General features: G+C 39.5%; 1 protein-coding gene across 1 annotated transcript; it reads left to right on the top strand.

Moving 5' to 3' along the window:
* Positions 1-1,887: 1,887 nt before the first annotated feature.
* On the top strand, positions 1,888-22,327 carry LOC133880139 (methionine aminopeptidase 1A-like). Its single transcript, XM_062319027.1, has 16 exons — positions 1,888-2,189; positions 2,665-2,715; positions 4,145-4,327; positions 4,946-5,021; positions 5,303-5,350; positions 5,469-5,513; positions 6,083-6,182; positions 8,038-8,089; positions 8,181-8,222; positions 18,725-18,786; positions 18,872-18,970; positions 19,800-19,873; positions 19,968-20,037; positions 20,248-20,313; positions 20,402-20,490; positions 22,033-22,327. Exons 1-16 carry the CDS (start codon positions 2,116-2,118, stop codon positions 22,108-22,110), a joined length of 1,209 nt encoding a protein of 402 aa, XP_062175011.1. The 5' UTR covers positions 1,888-2,115; the 3' UTR covers positions 22,111-22,327.
* The last annotated feature ends 336 nt before the right edge of the window (positions 22,328-22,663 follow it).

Below are 22,663 nucleotides of genomic sequence, written 5' to 3'. Positions count from 1 at the left end.
AATTTTTTGTCCCAATTTGACAAAAAAGCCCTCATTCGTAATGAAAACTCCACGTCGTCTCCATCTTCTTGGTCCATCATCTCCACGTCGTCTCCAACTTTCTCGCACCTAGTGCTCCAACAAAGCTTGACGTTGGAGCCGAGACCACTGCCATCCCAGCCCTTAGTGCTTGCCGCACTGCTCGTCGTCCTCGTTGCACTTTTCCTCATGGGCTTTCTTGTCCGAACACCGACAGCGTGGTTGTGGGTAAATTTTATAAAGTCAAACCACGTCGTCGTCTCTCAGTGCAATCACTCGGCTCGCTTCCTTGCTCTACAAGCTGCAGTATTCGTTAGAAAAAAAGAAAAAGAAAAGTAAATGCTACTGCCGTATGCTGCTTCCACTTTGACTGTCACTGACAAAAGCACCAACTTTATTAAGCTTGCAATATTAGCATTTGAAGACAGGCTCCTCTGTTCACCTCTTCTAAAACAGAGGTGAACAGAGCTTCCCTTCTATATAAATTAAGCATCTCTCACTCGCCTCTTTCCATATATATCTCTCAGACAAGCATCTCTAGCTAGTCAACGTCTCTCTCTTTCTCTCTCTCGAGCTCGTACAGTAGCAAAAATGGAGATTGTTCCTTCTGCATATTATGAAAACTTGAAGAGGTACTGGAGGAGGAGAAGATACCAACGGCTAAGTGGTGCAAATAGCAATAGAAGGAAGCTCAAGATTGCAAGGCTTGGGGGTGGGAGTAGTACGGCTCATCGCCGGCTATGGAGGACGAGTAGAACCCGGAAGCTGATCAGGTTTAACATTAATATTGTTTCGCCAATTAAGCTCTTGGCAAAGTTCCACGATGCATATGTTGACATGATGATTCGCTTGGCCAGCAACGTTGGGAACCCAAACAACGTTGATTTGTTCGGAGGAAAGAGGGTTCCTCAAGGCCGACAGATTTCCATGGTTTCTTCATGTGGTCAGGAAGTTGACGCCAAGTTGGTTTTGGAAATCTATAAGAGGATAACGTCTACTCAGCTCGCGAAATAGCTGCCTTTTAATGCAACCTCAGACGTACTGTACTGCATGTGTATAAGCACGGTTGGCCGGGTCTTCAAGGCAGAGATTGCGGAATGAATGGCTGGCCGAGCTTCACTCATCATCACCGAGAGTTGAGTAACAATCGGAGTGTTTGCGTCAACTAGGCAAAAAATGTCAACCGGTGGGATCAGTTGGACGATGTCGAAAAGTTTCGGGCTCATGGAGGACTGGATAACATCAGACTCTGCCGACGACATGGGAGAAGTGACGGCGAAGATTGTGAGGGTAAAGTTATGGTTGGGCACGAGGCGTTTGCCGAGCTCCATGATGGGGATGAGGTGGCCCATCCCTCCAGAATGATCTAATCCTCCAGAACATTTTGATCAAAAGGCGTCAATGGTGTTTTTGGATGGGTTTCGATGTGGGTCCGCGAGATCTTGATCATCCCGAAAGCCCGTTCTTTCGCTTGGCGTTCGAAGCTTAGAGGAGTATCCCCGAAGCTACACATGTTGAATGGGCCGGAGGCGAGAGAGTACGTGAAGTTCATGAAGAATGGGCTCCACGTGGCCTTCCAGTGCTTCAAACACAGCGTTTTGGAAAGAAATAGGGGCATTTTTGGTAAGTTAGAACTAAAAAACGTACGTGCATGGCACGTGGGCCGACTTTCGTTATTTCAGACGGATTAATTGGACGGAATCCTTAAATTGAAAATTTTTAAAACTTAATGGGGTGCAATTAACAAAATTGAAACATTGGTGGTAGAATTGCAAATCGGTGACAACTTCATTGGGGTAAATTGAAGTTTTCCCTAAAAAATATATAAAGAATGTATGTATATCCATTTTCATAACAAATAGACAAGAGAGAAGACGAAGCAAAGATGTGTACGTAAACAAAGGAGGACTTGTTCAATTTTTGAAAACCTCATTCAAGGCAGTGAATTTGGCACAAAACATAACGAAATAAGACAACCAAACAGATTTGAAGTGGTGGGTTAGCTTGCTTCATTGAAAATCATAACATCAGACGATCTCCGTGAGCTTGGTGGTTCAATCATCCATCTAACCATAACCCACAGCAAAATTGAGCTCGATGGCCGGTGGTTCCGATGTGGTCGAGACCACTTCTCTCTCCTGCGCTCGTTGTGGCAACCCTGCGCACCTTCAGTACGAACAATTTCACTTCTTTAATCAATTCAACAAAAACTGATTCTCTCTTTTGCTCTTACAATCATAAGAACTTCATCGAATTGTAATAAAACGGAGAATTTCAATGAAAAAGTCTTAAATTTCATTGAAACTCATCGTTTTATTGGTTTTATAGTAGTACTAAAGTTCAAGCTATTTGGGCACATAACAGTTTGTGCATTGTATAAAATTAGATTCCTTTTGCTTTCTTGGCCTTTGTAAGTGCACTTGGTAATTTAATCGGACTAGCATTACTAGGTGATCAAGGTAATTGCGTCGCAGATGAGCTTCACGATTGGATTGTTTGTTTTTTGGCTGGACTGACTTCTTTGGTTTTGATACTGACGTTTCTTTTATATTTGTTTAGAATGGTCGATTTATTGGATGGTAAAACAAGGTTTGTTGAAGATGGTTAAAGATTCTTATTCTTGAATTGACTTTGGTTTGTTTTCAGGTGTCCCAAGTGCATGGAATTAAAGCTTCCTCGCGAAGGCGCTGCTTTCTGGTTTGCAATCTTTTCCTGCTTCATGATTATTAATTTGAACAAATATATGTAAATTATCTTTGCATGATTCTTTTTTCAATTCAAGTGTTTTTGGGTATTTGAAATAATGTTCATACTGTTACAAAGACTGATTTGGGTATTAATATTTTAGTTTGAAAGCAAGCTTGGAGCCTTCTGTTTGACCGGAAAATCTGATTTCTTGAAGTGGGTGTGTATGAATATTTTCCCGCAAAAATTGTGAGCATGACTTGCCAAATTTAGCACACAGTACTAAAACTTGATGACATTGGGTCTCTGTAGAAAGTTAACATTTTTATGGGAATTCTGATTTTCAGCACCTATGAAGTCATCTAATAATATGTTTACATGCATGTGTGTAAGGCCTTATTGATCACATGACAGTAATGACTCATCTTTGGATCTGAGTTGATTGTTAGTTGTGAAACCTTGGTTGAGAACTCATGATGGAAGGTTAATTATTTTGTGTATTTAAACTTGGGTGTGCTACATGCAGAGCTTGCTCTAAAATCTATACACCTTATTTAGTGAAACGTCATATTCTTTTATATCCCTGGAGGGATCCATGTTTTGAATATTTGTCCGTCATCTTGAAAAAGGACGACTGACAAATTGAAATTGGAGGTCCAATTGAAATTGGCTTGTACCTTTGAGTTCTATGACACTACACTGAATTTGCTTTTCTTAACACTTGTAATAAATATATTTCTCTATGCAAAAACTTAGGGAACATTGCATTCAAATGCTATGTAAAACACATTAAATCAATTCAATTTTTATGGGCGCCAACTTGGTCCTTGATTATGGGTTGCTGAGGTTGTCTCTGTAGATTAAAGGTACGTTTGGTATGTGGGATGACAATTCCATTAGGGAAAATGAATAACTTTTATTAGGAATGAAAGAAGGTGGAATAGAATAGCTTTGAACAAGGATCATATACTCTAAAACTTGGAATAACCACTCCCATTTTAGAGGAGTAGCTATTCCTCAATTTAAGGAATAGTCATTCCCTCATGGGCTATGCGAATGGCTATTATAAGGCTCTTCCATTCTCAATAAGAGTTATTCATTTTCCTAATGGAATAGTCATTATGCGTAATAAACGTATCGTGTGTTGAATTTATATGCAAACAGGAGGTGTCTTGCCTTGGTGGTAATTCACAACCACCATTGAATATCTGCTGTGGGATCAACATAAAAGAGTTCAGCGTAGAAACTGTCATTTGTAACTTTGCATGTTTTTGATACTGTTATGTATTAATATTGGACCCAAGGAGAAAGATGTCTGTTTAACTTCTTTCAATATAGTTTGCACATTGGCCCTTTGATGACAACTTAAATTGTGTATGTTCCTTGAAATTTGGAGTAAACTACGTATTTCTTTATTCTCATGTAATGTATTTCTTAACAGCACTCAGGATTGTTTCAAGGCTTCTTGGAGCTCTCATAAATCAGTGCATTTGAAGGCAAAGCTGTCCTCACTTGGGACAGGTACTCCGCTTGAACAAAATTCCGGCTTACTTGATGAGGGTTGGCTATATTGCTTGAAAGGACAGGCTCGAACTCCAAAACTTCCCCATTTTGATTGGACGGGGTATTTCTCAATGACTACTTTTGCTTCATTTTCTACATAACTTAGCTGCTGCTCTTGGCAGACTTTTATGTCTGATGTTTCTGATGCTACTTCTAAGTTGGATAGTTTTTTTAATTACCACATTGTCTTTCTGACTTTTAATTGCCAAACATCCACCATTCATCAATTACAAAAAGCTTATGGACCAATGTGGATGGGGCTAAGATATTTGATAGTGTTGTTAGCTGGTGATATTTGACCGAGGCGTCTTTATTGTTTTAAATGGTCTTAGAAATATATATAAAATCTCCTACATTTATTTGGAGATAATAGGACAACTGCTTGAGTAGAAATTTGCTCACATTATGCGAAATAGAGTGAAGACAGATAGTATGCCTGCAGTAGATTATGAAAATTTTGAGTAGCAGAAAAACCAGCCACAGCTAATCTTTTTTTGGGGCAGGGTCCCGATTATGGGCCTTTATTGGAATTAGTTATGCTTTGCACCTTCTTGTACCTTTTTACGAAAATATTTTTTATTTCTAGCTTCTAACATTTTCGTGATGTTTGTTGAAGTCTGCTTTACTCTTTTAATTTCTTGTTATTGTCAAACCATGACTACTGTATGTTATTGTGCAGGACCCTGAGGCCATATCCTATATCTAGTAGACGTGCTGTACCTGCACCTATTGAGCAACCTGACTGGGCAGTTGACGTGAGTTGACGCATTTCTGTGCCTTGATAATTCTTCTATACGTGTCAAGTTTCAATGTCTACACATACATGCGCATGTGTGCTCTCACTAATGGATGTTTCATCCACAAATATGGATAGACTCAAGTTTTTGAAATGTACTTTGTCTTATTTGATTTAATTGAAGTTGAGCAAAATGCTGAAGCTGCATTTTGTTGTCTCCTCTCTCTCTCTCACACACACACCTTTTATATGGTGTCTAACGTAGTTTTCATGCAACTTTCTTTGCCTTTTAACTTGTAGGGTATCCCAAAAATTGAGCCAAATAGTGATCTGCAGCAGGTTGTAGAGGTACACTTGTGCTCTCACTTTTGAGTGGCATCCAATGATTTGTATTCAAATTGGACTTTTCCCTTTCTTTAAGTCTCGCCTCTATTCCTCTTTATTAATTGATGTATTTGTTTTGAAGATCAAAACTCCAGATCAAATCGTGAGAATGAGAGAGACTTGTCGAGTAAGTTCGAATTATAATCGTTCTTTTTTCTTATCTGCGCATATTCTCCTATTCATGCCAATATTGCATCATTCTCTCATCCATGATTTTCCTAAAACCATGCGTCAATTAATTTCTTGACTATATGCGTGTATGGGAACACAGCATCCTTCATGCTCTTAAACATAATTCAATGGTGTCATCTGATCTGTATCATGGTTCCCAGGGGGAGTGAATCTGGTAGCACTGGCTGGTCTAAGCCTACATTCTAGGAAGACGAATTTTGCAAACATATTTGAGCCCTTCATTATTGTTGAAATATTTTATTTTTTCATGACTTTTCTCTTTCTTTTTTTTTTTATTATTATTATTTTTTTAAATACAAATTATATATGTGGGCGTGCAAATTGGTTTTGTTAGGCTATTTAAAGTGCCTTTATTGATAATACATATTGAGTCTTTTCTGAGCAATAATATTTTATTTATTGTAGGTATCTATTATTTTTAGTTGTACTGAACCTTGGCATGTTTATTAAGCCCTTTTCATTGACATATTCTGAAGTTTCCTGTTTTACAATCATTATCCTTAGATTACAAGGGAAGTTTTAGATGCAGCTGCTCGTGTAATTCGGCCCGGTGTGACAACTGATGAGATTGATCGAGTGGTTCATGATGCAACTATTGCAGCTGGTATGAGTTTTTATTTTCCAGAATATATTAGTACTTGTTCTTTTTATAGTCCCTCTTTTTTTGTCCTCTTTGAACTCTTTACTCGGACTTTACTTTTAAGCACCAAAGATATGACTGGGTGGAGTAAGTATTATTACATGTTGATGAGAAAGCAAGCAAATTACTTTACCCTAATGTTACTGCACCCATTCCTCAAATTGCTGGAGTGGATTCAAATCTTGCTGGCAGTGAAAATTTGAATTTTTTAAAATACATGTGTGCAACAAAGAGGGTGATATTATTCCTCCATTGATTAAGAATTTCAATTTCTGTGAAGTATCATTATCATCCTTTGCTGACGTAAATTGATTGATGGGTCTTATAGGGGGTTATGTTAGACTGGCCAGGTTAGCTGAAATTGACAGGTTTTGACCTGTTTTTCTTCCTTGTCTGATCTTTTAATTGCCGCAAATAGGAAAAGCGTTGGTCCTATTCCTTGACCCGACTGCTGTGTTGGTCTACTCTGGAAATTATGGTTTCTATGGGGCAATACAATTGTTTGTATCCATCATCAAATTGAAATGGATGATGCAATGTCAATACCTTTGATCTATGTTGGACACTGATGCCTGTAAATTCTTGTGGGGTTTTTTTATTTTTATTTTTGATAATTAATCAATATATCATTAAAAGTGTAAGGCGCCTCCATGTACTAGTATTCAAGAGAAGCTGCCTAGGTAGTAGAGGGCAAAACAACAAGAAAATCATGATAACTAATCACTAAGTATTATGATTGTTGTACAACTTTTGACACAACTCTTGTACAACTCCAATAACTTTTTTTCAAACTAACAATTGGATTTGTTTTCCTACATGTGAGTCTTATATATCAAATGGTTGATTTTAAAAAAAGTTGTTGAAGTTGTAGAGAAGTTGTAAACGTATCATATCTCAATCTCTAAAGGAGAAACATAAGCAGATGTCCAAAGATATAAAGTGTTGAAAAATAAAGATTTCAAGTGCTCCAAAGTCCTCTCGCAGACCTCAAAACACCTATTATTCCTTTCCCTTTATAGACACCACAAGAGGCACAAAAGCACCATCTTCCAAACAGCAGCACTCCAAGTAGTCAATCTTGTGGGTTTTGTTCACTGAATTAAATTTTGGAGTGCCAATTGATCTTGCCAACTCATTCTCTTTGGCATTTTGGATTAGGAGAAATGGCACTTATACAGCTTAAATGATATTCTTTTTTTTGCTTGTTTTGGAGAAATTTTTATTAAGGTAAGGTGTTTAAAGAAGCTGCCAAGTTTAATTGGCTAATGATGATGATTAAAGGTTGGGAAGATTTGCCATTTTTTTTCTATTACAAAATTGGAGCCACACATATAGGCTGCCATCATTTTTTGGGTGATAGATTGTCTCAATGCTTAGATTTCTAGGACTATAACTAGGACTGTTGAGCAGAGTGATTGTTATCTTGTATGTAGTACCTTGGAGCTGTGCCTTTATCAGTGGTCACTTGTGATACAGATGGTAACTTGACTGTCTGAGTCATACTGTAATGTTTGGCCATTTTTTTTTAATTAGGAAATGAATAATGTCAAAGCACATGCCAGGTAGGTGTTGAACATAGGACTTTTTTAAGAAGCCTCCAAGAGTAATTATCCTTTTTTATATTGATATTAATCGTGGATTCTATAAATCTGTCAATCACATCAAATCAGATTCCTCGCAGTGTGATTGGTTTATGTATCATGGCCATTGGTGGTGTGTTACTTTAATTTTTTGGAGTCTAGACTATGGGAGTTTGAATTTTTAGCCATATAATCAATTAATGGTGTGCTGAGTGTCCTTAAATATGACTTTACTGCAGGAGGATATCCATCTCCTCTCAATTATCATTTCTTCCCAAAGTCTTGCTGCACGTAGGTACTTCGTTGTATTTATTTACGAACTTTCTTGTGATTGTAGGGTATTGATAAAGTAAATCTTTGTCAATTTTTTTCCGTGTTGCAGGTCAATTAATGAAGTAATTTGCCATGGAATTCCAGATGCCAGGTACATGTTATATCAATTACATTTGTTTCCCCTTTTAGTCCTGAGCAAATTCCTGTGCATTGTCTGCTCTCTCTCGGGGAAACCAAATTTTGAAACAATAAACTTCTTTCGATCTTGTAATCACCAAAATTATGCTCTAGCTTTGGGTTACCTGATAATGCTATAGTTATAAAATAACACATTGGTAAGTTTAGACTATTTAGCTGGACTGACAGCTCTAAGTCTATCACTTTTAGTTAGTAGTGAGCACTCCTAGGATGATATTTCTGGGAATTTGTGGTACAAGGTGTTACGTACCAATGTTAGGAGGCGTAAAGGCATGCAGGCAGTACAGGCAGCCAACACAGCAAGAGAAGAATATGACGAAACCCTAGCTGCAGCAATCCCTAATCCTAGTGGCGGCTGATCCGAATATGGAAAGAGGCAAGGGACAAGTTGGTGCTTGGAGAGCACGACTGGTGGGTAGGGAAATTCCTAAGAATAAGGGATTGATATTCCCATTGATAGTAGCTTCCTAAGAATAAGGGATTGATATTTCCTTTGTTAGATGGAAAGAATTCCTAAGAATAAGGCACTAGCCATTATGCACTTATTAGCATCTTGTAATCATAACCTTATAAATAAGGGTTTTGTGAAATAAACAAGCATGCAGAAAATATTTACTCAACTCTTGTAGTTGCTTGGGAGGCAAGGGTACTTCAAATACCCTACTATCACACCATTCACACTCACCATAGGTGAGCTCAAGAAAACCGATCCTGTGGCTTTGCCTCTCACCAAACCCATCACCCATTCCCAAACACAGGCCCATAACATCTTGGTATCAGAGCCACATTTTGACATGGCAGACGACCAAAGATTTGATTGCATAGAGGAGTCGAAGGTGTTGGGATCAGTATTGGAAGAAAGACTTACCAAAAGAATGGAAGAGATATTGGCTGCTCTTTGCCATCAAGCTCCAGCCACTTCAGGGAGAAGGTCAAAGCAATTCTGCAGGTTCCTCTAGATCCCAGGCAGGGAAGGATCCCATCTGAACGGAATCTGGCAGCTCTTTCCCAAAAATATTCTTAAATTTTATACTCTAGGCAACATTATACAGAAAGGTAGGCAACATTATACAAAATATTCTTAAATTTTATACTCTAGGATTTTTCTGCCCTATCTATGAGCTTCATGTGGGAAGGTCGGAAGATGACTTGAATTGGGATGATGCTCCCAGCAATAGGTTGTTGGAAGGATCAAAGATGCAAAAGGAGTTACGTTGTTGTCCCTAGGGTGTTTCCAGCTCTTTGTAGTCCAATTGGGGGTGGAGCAGAAGTGCCCGAGTGTCACCGACCTTGACTTGCAGCAGCTCTTGGAGATCTTCTAGGACTTATTTGAGGAGCTCGTAGGCCTGCCGCCGGTGCGCCTCCATGATCATAAAATTCCCCTACTCGAAGGTTCATCATCGGTGAACGTGCGGCCATACAGGTACCCTCGCTACCAGAAAAATGAGATAGAAAAAATCATTGTGGGGTTGCTTAATACTAGTGTAAATCGGGCTAGCACTAGCCCATGTTCATCTCCGATTTTGTTGGTCAAGAAACATGATGGCTTGTGGAGGTTGTGTGTGGATTATCGAGCACTCAACCTGATTACCATCAAGGATAAGTTCCCCACCCTGGTTATCGACGAGCTATTAGATGAGTTGCATAGCGCCCAATATTTCTCAAAGCTGGATCTTCGCTCCGAATATCATCAAATTCTGATACGAGAGCATGATGTGGAGAAAAATGCATTCCGGACACACCATATGGGCACTTTGAATTCTTGGTCATGCCTTTTGGCCTTACAAATGCCCCATCTACCTTCCAATCCTTGATAAATGATATCTTTGGTAGCATCCTGCGTAAGTCTGTTCTATTTTTTTTTTTTTTTTTTAATGATATATTAATCCATAGTCGATCTTGGGGGGATCATCTAATCATTTAACTCGTGTTTTTAAAATTTTAAGAGTTAATTGTCTGTATGTTAGAAGAGACAAATGTAGCTTTGGGCAACAATGGGTCAACTACTTGGGCCACATTATTGATAGGGAGGGTGTCGTGGTGGACCCTGACAAAGTCCAAGCAATGTTGGTGTGGCCGAAGCCCCAAACTCTTAAGGGACTTCGGGGTTTTCTCGGCTCACCGGGAACTACCACAAATTCATTCAACACTACGACATCATTTCTCAGCCCTTGACGCAACTCTTAAAGAAAGATGCCTTTGTGTGGAATGAGGAGGTCGAAGGTTCTTTTTCTCAACTCAAGACAGCCATGACGCAAGCACCGGTGTTAGCTCTGCCGGATTTCTCCCAACAATTTGTCATTGAGTGCAATGCATCTGGCCTTGGCATAGGGACAGTTTTGATGCAAGGCCGCCAACCTATTGCCTATTTCAGCCAAGCCCTACATGACCGCAATCTCAGCCTTTCCACCTATGACAAAGAGATGCTTGCCCTTGTCACCTCCATCCAGAAGTGGCGACCCTATTTCTTGGGTCACCGATTTGTGGTAAGAACTAACCATCGCAGCCTCAAGTATTTGTGTGATCAGACAGTAGCCACCAAGGCACAGCAAAAATGGCTCATTAAACTCATGGGAGGAGTGTTACGTACCTATGTTAGGAGGCGTAAAAGCATGCAGGCAGTACAGGCAGCTGACACAGCAAGAGAAGAATATGATAAAACCCTAGCTGCAGCAAACCCTAACCCTAGTGGCGGCTGATCCGAATATGGAAAGAGGCAAGGAACAAGTCGGTGCTTGGAGAGCATGACTTGTGGGTAGGGAAATTCCTAAGAATAAGGGATTGATATTCCCATTGATAGTAGCTTCCTAAGAATAAGGGATTGATATCCCCGTTGTTAGATGGAAAGAATTCCTAAGAATAAGGCACTAACAGTTATGCACTTATTAGCATCTTGTTATCATCACACTATAAATAGAAGTTTTGTGAAATAAACAAGTATGCAGAAAATATTTACTCAACTCTTATAGTTGCTTGGGAGGCAAGGGTACCTCGAATACCCTACTATCACACCATTCACACTCACCATAGGTAAGCTCAGGAAAACCGATCCTGTGGCTTTGCCTCTCACCAAACCCATCACCCTCCCATGAGTTTAATGAGCCATTTTTGTTGTGCCTCAGTGGCGCTATTATGTGATCCCACAAATACTTGAGGCTGCAATGGTCGGTTCTTACCACAAACTGGTGACCCAAGAGATAAGGTCGCCACTTCTACAAGGGTACCTCGAATACCCTACTATCACACCATTCACACTCACCATAGGTAAGCTCAGGAAAACCGATCCTGTGGCTTTGCCTCTCACCAAACCCATCACCCTCCCATGAGTTTAATGAGCCATTTTTGTTGTGCCTCAGTGGCGCTATTATGTGATCCCACAAATACTTGAGGCTGCAATGGTCGGTTCTTACCACAAACTGGTGACCCAAGAGATAAGGTCGCCACTTCTAGATGGAGGTGACAAGGGCAAGCATCTCTTTGTCATAGGTGGAAAGACTGAGATTGCGACCATGTAGGGCTTGGCTGAAATAGGCAATAGGTTGGCGGCCTTGCACCCCTATGCCAAGGCCAGATGCATCGCACTCAATGACAAATTGTTGGGAGAAATCTGGCAGGGCTAACACTGGTGCTTGCGTCATGACTGTCTTGAGTTGAGAAAAAGAACTTTTGGCCTCCTCATTCCACACAAAGGCATCTTTCTTCAAGAGTTGTGTCAAGGGCCGAGCAATGATGCTGTAGTGTTGAATGAATTTGCGGTAGTACCTGGTGAGGCCAAGAAAACCCCGAAGTCCCTTAAGAGTTTGGGGCTTCAGCCATGCAAGCATTGCTTGGACTTTGTCGGGGTCCACCGCAACACCCTCCCTGTCAATAATGTGGCCCACGTAGTTGACCCGTTGTTGCTCAAAGCTACATTTGTCTCTTCTAACATATAGACGATTAGCTCTTAAAATTTCAAAAACATGGGTTAGATGATGTAGATGATCCCCCCAAGATTGACTATAGATTAATATATCATAAAAAAAAGGAGAACAACCTTACGCAAGATGCTACCAATTTACCAAAGATATCATTCATCAAGGATTGGATGGTAGATGGGGCATTTGTAAGGCCAAAGGGCATGACCAAGAATTCAAAATGCCCATGGTGTGTCCGGAATGCGGTTTTCTCCACATCATGCTCTCGCATCCGAATTTGATGATATTCAGAGCGAGGATCCAGCTTTGAGAAATATTGGGCGTCATGCAACTCATTTAATAGCTCGTCGATAACCGGGATGGGGAACTTATCATTGATGGTAATCCGGTTGAGAGCTCGGTAATCCATACACAACCTCCACGAGCCATCATGTTTCTTGACCAGCAAAACCGGGGATGAATATGGGCTAGTGCTAGCCCGAATTACACCAGTATTAAGCAACCCCACAATGATTTTTTCGATCTCATTATTCTGGTAGTGAGGGTACCTGTATGGCCGCATGTTCACTTGTGAAGAACCTTTGAGTAGGGGAATTTTATGATCATAGAGGCGCATCAGCGGTAGGCCTACAGGCTCCTCAAATATGTCCTGGAAGATCTTCAAGAGCTACTGCAAGTCAGGGTCGGTGATACTCGGGCACTGCTGCTCCACCCCCAATTGGACTGCAAACAGCTGGAGTAAAACACCCTCGGGACAACTACGTAACTCCCTCTGCATCTTTGATCCTTCCAACAATTTCTTGTTGAGAGCATTCATCCCAATTAGAGTCACCTTCCAATCTTCCCACATGAAGCTCATAGATAGGGCAGAAAAATCCTAGAGACTGGGACCGAGCGTTTTTAGCTACTGCGCCCCAAGGACCGAGTCATACCCTCGGAGGTCGATGAGGAAAAATTCTAGTGTAAACAAGGTGCCCTCAAGCCAGACCGGCACAACCGAGCATTTCCCCTTACTGGACAATCTTTCGCATCTTGCGACCATAACTTCAAAGGTAAGAGTGTGCTTGTCTGGTTCTAAGCCCAACTACTCCACCAATTCCATGCTAAGGAAGTTGTGGGTACTCCCTGTGTCGGCTAACAAGACCACCCGAACCTCCTTAATGACGCCCGAGATGCGCATCATCTGGGGGGTCGGTAGCACGGAGATTGCGTGAAGAGAGATTTTTGGGATCTCAATCTCATCGTCATCACCTACTCCTCCCTCTTCATCTCCTGGATCGTCCGCTTCATCTTCATAAATCCTTTCAATTAAGAAGAGTTTCTTGCACTTATGCCCGGGAGAGAATTTGTCATTGCAGTTGAAATAGAGCCCCCTGTCTCTTCGGTCTCTCAACTCGACTGGGCTCAACTTCCAGACCACCGAAGCTTGGTTCCAAACTAAATTGGTGGACGGTAGTGGCGGTGTGGTCGCTGGACCCGTGGTTCTTCTTGGCTCGAAAAAAATTCTAGGCTCTTTGTTGTGACTGCAATCTCGCCTCATACAACCTTGCGAGGCCTATTGCTGCCTTGAGGGTGGGGGTTTGGAAAGCTTAGACTTTCGGCTTGATACTTTCTTTAAGGCATCTTATGAACCCTCCAATTTGTTGTGCTACCGAGAGTCTGCCAGCCTGGCTCAGCAAACGCTCATTTTGCCCTTAATACTCCCTTACAGTCCCTGTGTGTTGCAATTTTGTGAGGTCTCCAAAACAATTGTTGAATTGCGTTGGACCATACCTTCATCCAACCCTTCCTTCAAGTTTTCCCACAATGCACCCTCAATTTCCTTAAATAACTGGTACCATAACTGCGCCTCGCCTTCAAGATGGTAAGCCGCCAAGACCACCTTGTCTTCTTTCGCCATGTCTTGAAAGTCAAAAAATTGCTCCGCACGGCATACCGAACTGGTTGGGTCTTCTGTACCATCATACTTGGGGAAATTCAATTTGGCAACCGTTCGGATAGGATCCTTCCCGGCCCGAGATCTGGAGGAACCTGTGGAATTGCTTTGACCTTTTCCCTATAGCAGCTTGAGCTTGATGGCAAGAGCAGCCAATATCTCTTTCATTTTTTTGGCAAGTCTTTCTTCCAATACTGATCCCAACTCCTCTAGGCGATCAAATATTTGGTCTGCTATGTCGAAACGTGGCTCTGATACCATGATGTTATGGGCCTGTATTTGGGAACGACTGATGGGTTTGGTGAGAGACAAAGCCGCAGGATCGGTTTTCCTGAGCTTACCTATGGTGAGTGTGAATGGTGTGATAGTAGGGTATTCGAGGTACCCTTGCCTCCCTAGCAACTACAAGAGTAGAGTAAATATTTTCTGCATACTTGTTTATTTCACAAAACCCTATTTATAGGGTTACGATTACAAGATGCTAATAAGTGCATAACTGCTAGTGCCTTTTTCTTAGGAATTCTTTCCATCTAACAAAGGGGATATCAATCCCATATTCTTACGAAGCTACTATCAATGGGAATATCAATCCCTTATTCTTAGGAATTTCCCTACCCACAAGTCGTGCTCTCCAAGCACCGACTTGTCCCTTGCCTCTTTTCATATTCGGATCAGCCACCACTAGGGTTAGGGTTTGCTGCAGCTAGGCTTTCATCATATTCTTCTCTTGCTGTGTCGGCTGCCTGCATGCTTTTACGCCTCCTAACATGGGTACATAACACTGCATTCTATATTTTAGGGAAATTAGATCATGCCCTCCTATGCCTTTTGCTGTTTTGACTTTAAGACCCCATTTTTCAATTTGATAAATTTAAAACTCGAGTTTAGGCCCATTATAAATTTGAGACCTTGTTAGCATTTTCTGTTGATTTTTGACAGAAATGATTGTGAAAAGACCATTATTGTAGCACCTCAATTTTTCATCTATTTCTTTTTTTCATTTATATATATATATATATATATATATATATATATATATATATATATATAAAAAATTCTTGAGGCTCTACTACTATGACTTGACTTTAAGAATAACAACGGAATTTAATTGAATTACGATTGTAAGTACAATACCAGAGCACTAACTGAAAACCTAATTTACATTTATTCACACAACTATACAACTTTGTTTATATTTACATTCTATTATTGTTACACTACCTGAAACTATGTTTACATTTTTCTAAGACTATATATAAACAAACGATACTATTACAACACAAACTTGATCAATCTTTAGCCAAAGCCTCGCTTGGGTTTAAGTTGATGGTGTATTCAACAAGACTCTTTTAGGTAAATGGCTTTTGAGATCTGGGCATGAGGAGCATTCCTTATAAAGACAGGTGATTGAATCGAAGTATGGGCTCAAGAGAGGAGGTTGGTGATAGAGGAAGCTCGATGTCCTTATGGGGTGAGCCTTTGGAGGAATATTAGAAATGGTTAGGGTTCTTTTTCCAATTTCCTATCCTACAAGGTTGGTGATGGTTCTCACATTAGTTTCTGGCATAATGTATGGTGTGGAATAGAGCCACTTAAGCATTCTTTTTCCGATCTCTATTCCATTGTTCGAAACAAGGTTTCTTTGGCTAATTATTTAGACCCCTGTCCAGTTCCCTTATCCATTAGAATCCTAGTTTTATTAGGGCTGCACATGATTAGGAATTGGAATCTTTTGACTCATTCTTTAGTCTCTTATATTCCTCAAAGCCACATTCGGGGAAAGTGGACAACTTGTTATAGACTCCCTCTAGCAGCCAGAAATTTACAGTGAAGAGTTATTATACTTTGTTACAGTTAGGTGAGCACAGTTCTTTCCCTTGGAGAAGTGTTTGGAAGGTCAAGGCGCCTCCTCGCGTTGCTTTCTTCTTGTGGACAGCAGCACTTGATAGAATTCTTACACTGGATACTCTTAGAAAGAGGGGCTTCTCTTTAGCTGATTGGTGTTGTCTATGTAAAAAGAATGAAGAAACCACTAATCACCTTCTCATCCACTGCGAGTTACTTTGGCTCTCTGGCAATTGATCCTTAATCTTTTTGGAGTCTTGTGGGTTATGCCTAACAACATCCAAGAACTTCTTCATTGTTGGAAAGTACAAGGGAGGGGACATCCCAAAGAGGCTATCTATAGTTATTCTTGTCCTCTTAATGTGAGCATTTGGAGAGTAAGGAATCGTCGTATTTTCGAGGATAGTGAGACAAACGTGCTTTTTTTAAAATCTTCCTTTTTGAGATCTCTCTTTGGTTGGGTTCTTGTTAATGTTCCTAACTTTGTCTCTACAACTCTGGTTGATTTGATTAGCTTTTTACATTGTAGCAGCTTATAGGGTTGAGTGTATATTGTATACTCTTCGTGTACGTGGGCTTAACCCTTTTTTTTTTCTCAATAAGATCTGAATTATTCATAAAAAAAAAAAAAAAAAAAAAGCCTCGCTAGGGTTTTCAAAATACTATGTCTTCCTCAGCCTCAAAGGATAATAGTCAAAGTTATTTGGCTCTCGAGTTTGTCCTTTATAACTGTAAATTTTTAACAATTTATAGGTGGAACTGGGTGTTCATGGTTTAGTAAGCAAACGCTATCAACCATGTTGTGTGTGTACTTAAGCCATCTTTTAAAAAATTGCTCTTTTGTTATTGCAAAGAAAATTATTTTTTACTATATCAGAAAAATGAGAGACTTTTCTATTTTTCAAACTTCCTAAACATGTCTATACTGAAACATACTTTAAATAAAGCATAAATACACAATCTGAATTACGTTATTGAACTAGTTTTTCCCTTAGCCAGTGTCGAAGTCCCTACCCCGTTCGAATTGAGGTTATTGAATGTTCTCCCCCAATCAATTGAAAATCCTAACATTTTATCGAAACTCTAGTTAATTAAGTTCTCCAGATTCTCATTTGGCCATTATCTCACTCGAACGAGATATCCTGCCTTCAATTTTTTGATGTAAAATTTATTCCAATTCCCAATTTTCTCATCACCCATCACTTCCTCTATATCATATCCCAATAATTAACTGAACATGCATTCCAAAATATACAATGTACTATCAAAATTGATTTATTCTAATCAAAACCCTAATCTTTGGTTTATTTTATCCTTTTAACAATTCTAATGTAATGTAAGCATCATAACATTTAATGCATTGTTACTATCAACATTTAGCGGGCATAATTTAATCATTACTTGAATAAACGGGAAGAAAAACAGGCAGAACTGTTACCTCACCACTTATGAATTTTTAAAATCAGAACAACCCTATTTATAGGAAATCTTTACTGCTCGTTTGAACGAGATTTCTTTTCATTCGAATGAGAATGTATGTCGTAGACTCGTAGTCGCTAAGGTGTTTTGACACGTGGCGTTGACGAGGTAGAAATCTAACATGTGGCATGACGTGTCGTCCAGGGTGGCAAGACGCCTGACATGTCTCGTTCAAACAAGATTGTTTCTTAGCCATTAAGAAATTGTCCTACATGTGACATGTGGCACCCGACGCAATCCTTGACCTTGCACATGGCTTCTAATGTGGCATCAAGCATTATTTTGCTAATATGACAGCGCTATACAACATTTGGCTTGACACGTGGCATGGCATGGCACTGAATACTGTTGTTGACGTGGCTAATGGTGTGGTAGTGCTGACGTGGCGGATGCGTGTTCGTGCTGACATGGCAAGCTTGTTCAAACAAGCCTTGCCTCGTTCGGAGAAGTTTTTTTTTTTTTTAAAGTTCTCTCTAGTTTTCTTTTTTCTTGCCTTTTATTTCTATTTTCTTCTATCTTTTATTTATTCAAGGTATTACAATTGTACCGTCTATTAGGGGTGACTGTTAGCCAAGTCCTTTGTCAGGGGTGGCTGTGAACAACCCGTGTCAGGGGTGGCTTGCCCACCCTGCTGTCAAGGGGGTAGCCATTAACTACCCCCTCTATTAGGGTTGACCTCCACATCCCCTCTTTTGGAGGTCGTTTGTAGCCACCCCCTAACCCCGTGCGCTGAGTTGTGCCACCTGAGGCCATCGCCATGGTTGGGCGAGGTGAGGTAGCCCAACTATTTTTTTTTTATTTTTTTTTTTGGGGTGGGGGGTTGGAGGGTTTTTTTTTTTAAAAAAAAAAAAATTAATTTGGGGTAAATATATCTTTTCACAACTATTTCCGTTAAAAATTGATGGAAATGTTGATAGAGGTCTTGAATTTAAAATGAGCCTAAATTCGGATATTAAATTTATCAAATTGAATACGGGGTTTTAAAGTCAAAATGGCAAAAAGCACAGGGTCCCATATGGTCTCCCCATATTTTATTGTATGCGGTCATCATTCTAATTGGGTCCGAGAATTGAGCTTTTGTGTGTGCTCTCCTTTTGTGAGCTTTTGCAGTATAAGCATGTATTTATCATTCTTCCTGTAATGAGTTCTGCAAGTTTTCAATATTATTGTCTTTAGTATCCTTTATTTTGAGACTTATCAAAAAACAAAAAAAGTATCCTTTATTTTGAGGTTAAGCATAAAGAAAACCTTCCTCAATGGATGCTATTCTATTTGCTGCAGGAAATTAGAGGGTGGTGATATTGTCAACGTGGATGTGAGTGTGTACTATAAAGGTGTTCATGGTAGGAAGCTCTATACCAATCTGTTAGGAGTTCAAATATTTCCAAAGAAGCTGCATATTTAACCAATGGTTGACTCATTATGCAGGTGATCTCAATGAAACATTCTTTGTGGGTAGCATTGATGAAGAGTCTCAACGGTTGGTCCAATGCACTTATGAGTGCTTGGAGAAATCAATATCCATCGGTATGTGTTGGATAAACCAATTAAGTGATATCTGAACTTTGCAGGATCTCTCTCTCTCTCTCTGTGGTTGTGTTTTGGCTGGGACCCTAGTTTTGCCCCTGTTGGGTCTTCGAGATAAAAACGCTCATAGGAGCGGTGCTAATTCCTAGGGCTGTTCGTACTGCTGATGGGACCAATAAGACCACATGCACAAACATCTTTGTCTGCTTCTGATAGTCTGGTTTCTGTTTTAGGAAACAGACACCATTGGTCCGGTGCTCAGATTTGGAGGTAGTTTTCCAACAATTATGGAACTAACTGAAGGGGATTTGAATTTTAAATTCCCAAAAGTAAAACTTCTCTTTTTCTTTACTTTATCACCACCACCTCTCTATCTTTTCTTAATTTTAGTTTCCACTTCTGTTATTTTTCTTTTCTTTATTCTCCCTCATCTTCTCCATTCTCTCTCTCTTTGTATCTTCACAGTTTTTCCCCTTATTTCTCACTGCTGCCCCTTTGCTTTATTCTCGTTTTTCCCTGAAATCACCTCATTCCCCCCCCCCCCCCCTTTTCCCTCCCCCAATGACCGTCTTTACTCATCCCCAGACGCTAATCTCCACTGCTCTGTTATAGATCTTCATTGTTCTAGTCAACTGTCTGTATCTCTCTCTTCTCTCTCTCTCTCTCTAAAAATGTGAAAAGTTTGTTTGTTGAGATCAACCTTTTTGATCTGAGTTTGCAGAATGTATTGTAGTATTATAATTCTGCAAAGATTTTCAGTCTTGTATACAGTTTAAGAACTTGAAATTTAAAATTTGATATCTGATTCTGGTTTTTTTGTAAAATTTAGTGAAACCTGGAGTGCGATTTCGGGAAATTGGGGAAGTCATTAATCGTCATGCTACAATGTCTGGGTTCTCCGTGGTATGTGTAAAACTGGTCTGCAGTTGTAAGCAACTTTCTATCAAAATGGCTGACACTGTTTGGTAATTCTTTACTCTTTCTGCTGCACACACAGGTAAAATCTTTTTGCGGTCATGGTATTGGAGAGCTCTTTCACTGCGCACCAAATATTCCTCATTATGGAAGTATCCTAAATTAAGCAGGCTTTTGAGCCCACTATTTTCTATGTTATTGAAGTCCTGTCATTTCACGTGGGAAGTTACTAATGAAGTATCATAAATGAACTCTCTTTATAATGCTGTGACAATAATTTTTTAAAAAAATAAAAAAAGGAAAAGAAAAGAAAACCTATTCTTCTTGCTTGTCTCATGTATTAGTGACCTTAACTCAAGCAGGAAATAAAGCAGTTGGTGTGATAAAGGCTGGACAGACCTTTACAATCGAACCAATGATCAATTCTGGTATTTTGCAAATTGTTTAAATTTGTGAGCATACTAGTTGAATTGCATCTTTATTTGCTAGCTACGTCTAAAGAAATGTTCTGAATAGGTGTTTGGCGTGATCGGATGTGGCCTGATGGATGGACTGATGTCACTGCTGATGGCAAGCGCAGTGCTCAGTTTGAACACACTCTTTTGGTAACCGTGCATTTCCTTCTTCTTTCAGCATTGTTCCTTTGGCAGTTTGGTCTAAGTAACTGTAACTGCTTTACAATGTTCATATAAGAATATAATTGAGACTCCCAAGCCTTCATCTAAAATCTTGTAATTCAGGTGCACTGTCCTTTTCCTCCAGGAATAATCACCCTTCTTGATAATTTTACGTATGCACGAGACATTCTTGATTTTCTTCTAAAATCCTTAATCTTAGGAATCATTTGTGAGGTTTGTTGGGGTTCTTAGTTTTAGTATGTTACCTCAGTTGATTCAGCTGAGCTCTTGAATTTAGAAATGCTAGGCAGAGAGATGAAAGAAATATGGTGTGGTGTTTACGTGCATGCTAGGCGGATAAGTTAATTATTCAAACTTGTATAAACCTTAAGTTTTAGTATATCAGCACCATAGTTTTCAAATTATCCAGGGCAAGGCTAGGTGTAAGCCTCAAGGCCCGAGGGTAATTCTCAACTTTTGAGTTCTTTGTAGTTATAAATAAATAATAAAAAAAGTAAAAGGTTAGAAATTGTAAATTACAAACTAAATTGATTTTTTTTTTTTTTAAAAGAAAAAGGCTTAGTTGTAGCTTGTTTAAAGCAATAACCCAATAATCACAATAAAAGTGAATATCAAGAATAATCTCCTGATATAGAATGTGTTATTCCATAATATGCTTTTTCTTCATGCAGTTCATTAAAAATTGTAACATGGCCTGAGGATGTGATAAATTGGTAGAACTCGTCTCAAGTTGAAAGGATTAAACAAACCAACTAAAACAACTGAGCAAAGCATTAAAATCCTGAAAAATTAGCAAGAACACTTTCCAAAGAGTGACAAAATACTACAAGTTTCAATATTTGACCTATATGTCTGAAAATTGAGAGTGGTGTGAGCAAAAGACATGAATAGTTCTTTGGGGGAAGAAGAGGGTGTTGGAGGCCTGACTTCTAGTGCTTGTTGACTCTGGCTTTCGGGAAAAAAACAGAAGAGAAAAATTAAAGGTGCGTGCATACCCATATGAGGTGCCCACCTTTTAGGCTTCCAAATGTTGGCAGTTTGTGACATTTGGTTCTGCCTGAGATAAGTGCATGCGTGTAAAAACTATGATCAGCACCCATGAAATTTATCAATCAGGCTTGTGCTCTTATTGACCTTCCTTTACCCGTATCTCTTGTCAATGGAATTACAGTGCCACCATTGGAAGAAACACAGAGAGCCACAAGTTGTGTGATTTTTGACCAGTTGATGGTATTAGCATTTTCATAGTTGATGCAAATTCTTTTACTGTGTAACCGAATTCATGACCTCGTTTGTGTGATTTGGGTTCTGTATGCATTTTAATAAACCTTGTGAAACATCTCATCCAATACCATATATGCTTTATGTATGTTGGTAAATCACAATGGTCTCATGACTAGATGTTTATGACTTAATTTATGATCGTAAATCCCTCTTTAGAAATTGGATATTCATAATTGCTTGTGTTGGATAGGTCTATATCTCTTTCCTGTGTTATCTATCATTTAGGTGACGGAGACCGGAGTTGAGGTTCTTACAGCGCGGTTGCCTTCCTCCCCAAATGTGTTTCCTTGGCTAAGTGCTTAAGCGTCGGCAGGTGTCTATATGGTAAACCTGGATGGTGGATGCAAGAGAGTGATCTACCAATACCGTACCATCAGTAAACCGCAGTAAATCATCGAGTGAGGAATTACTACAATTTCCTTTTGCTGGATGCGGAATGTTGTTTGTAACTTGATAAATAACCATCAATTAATATAAAACTTCCCAATTGTGATTTGGTGTTTCACAGTTGCTTTGTGCACTATCTTGTCCTTTTTGTAGTTGCTAATGGTGCTAGTTTTGGCCCATTGGATGCACCAAGCATGCTATTCTGTTTTTGTTTTTTTTTTTTTTTTTTTGTGGTAACATAAAATTAATATAAAATGCATTTTATGCTATTTTAATTTGAAATCATAGCTTGAAATCTAATCGGGTACAAAAAAATATCTCCATGCAAGTGCAGATAGTATTTGGGCATGTGAAAATCCTCGATAGATAAGTAGACTTAAATAAAGATATACCATTTTGGCTTTTTAGTACCGATATATATCTTGAATGGTTTCTATACTCTTAGTTAACAGTAAATTAGGATCTAAAC

This window comes from Alnus glutinosa, chromosome 10 (assembly GCF_958979055.1).
Source record: "Alnus glutinosa chromosome 10, dhAlnGlut1.1, whole genome shotgun sequence".
NCBI lineage: Eukaryota > Viridiplantae > Streptophyta > Magnoliopsida > Fagales > Betulaceae > Alnus > Alnus glutinosa.
The sequence above is the reverse complement of the archived record's forward strand: the minus strand, read 5'-3'. Positions and strand labels throughout refer to the sequence as shown.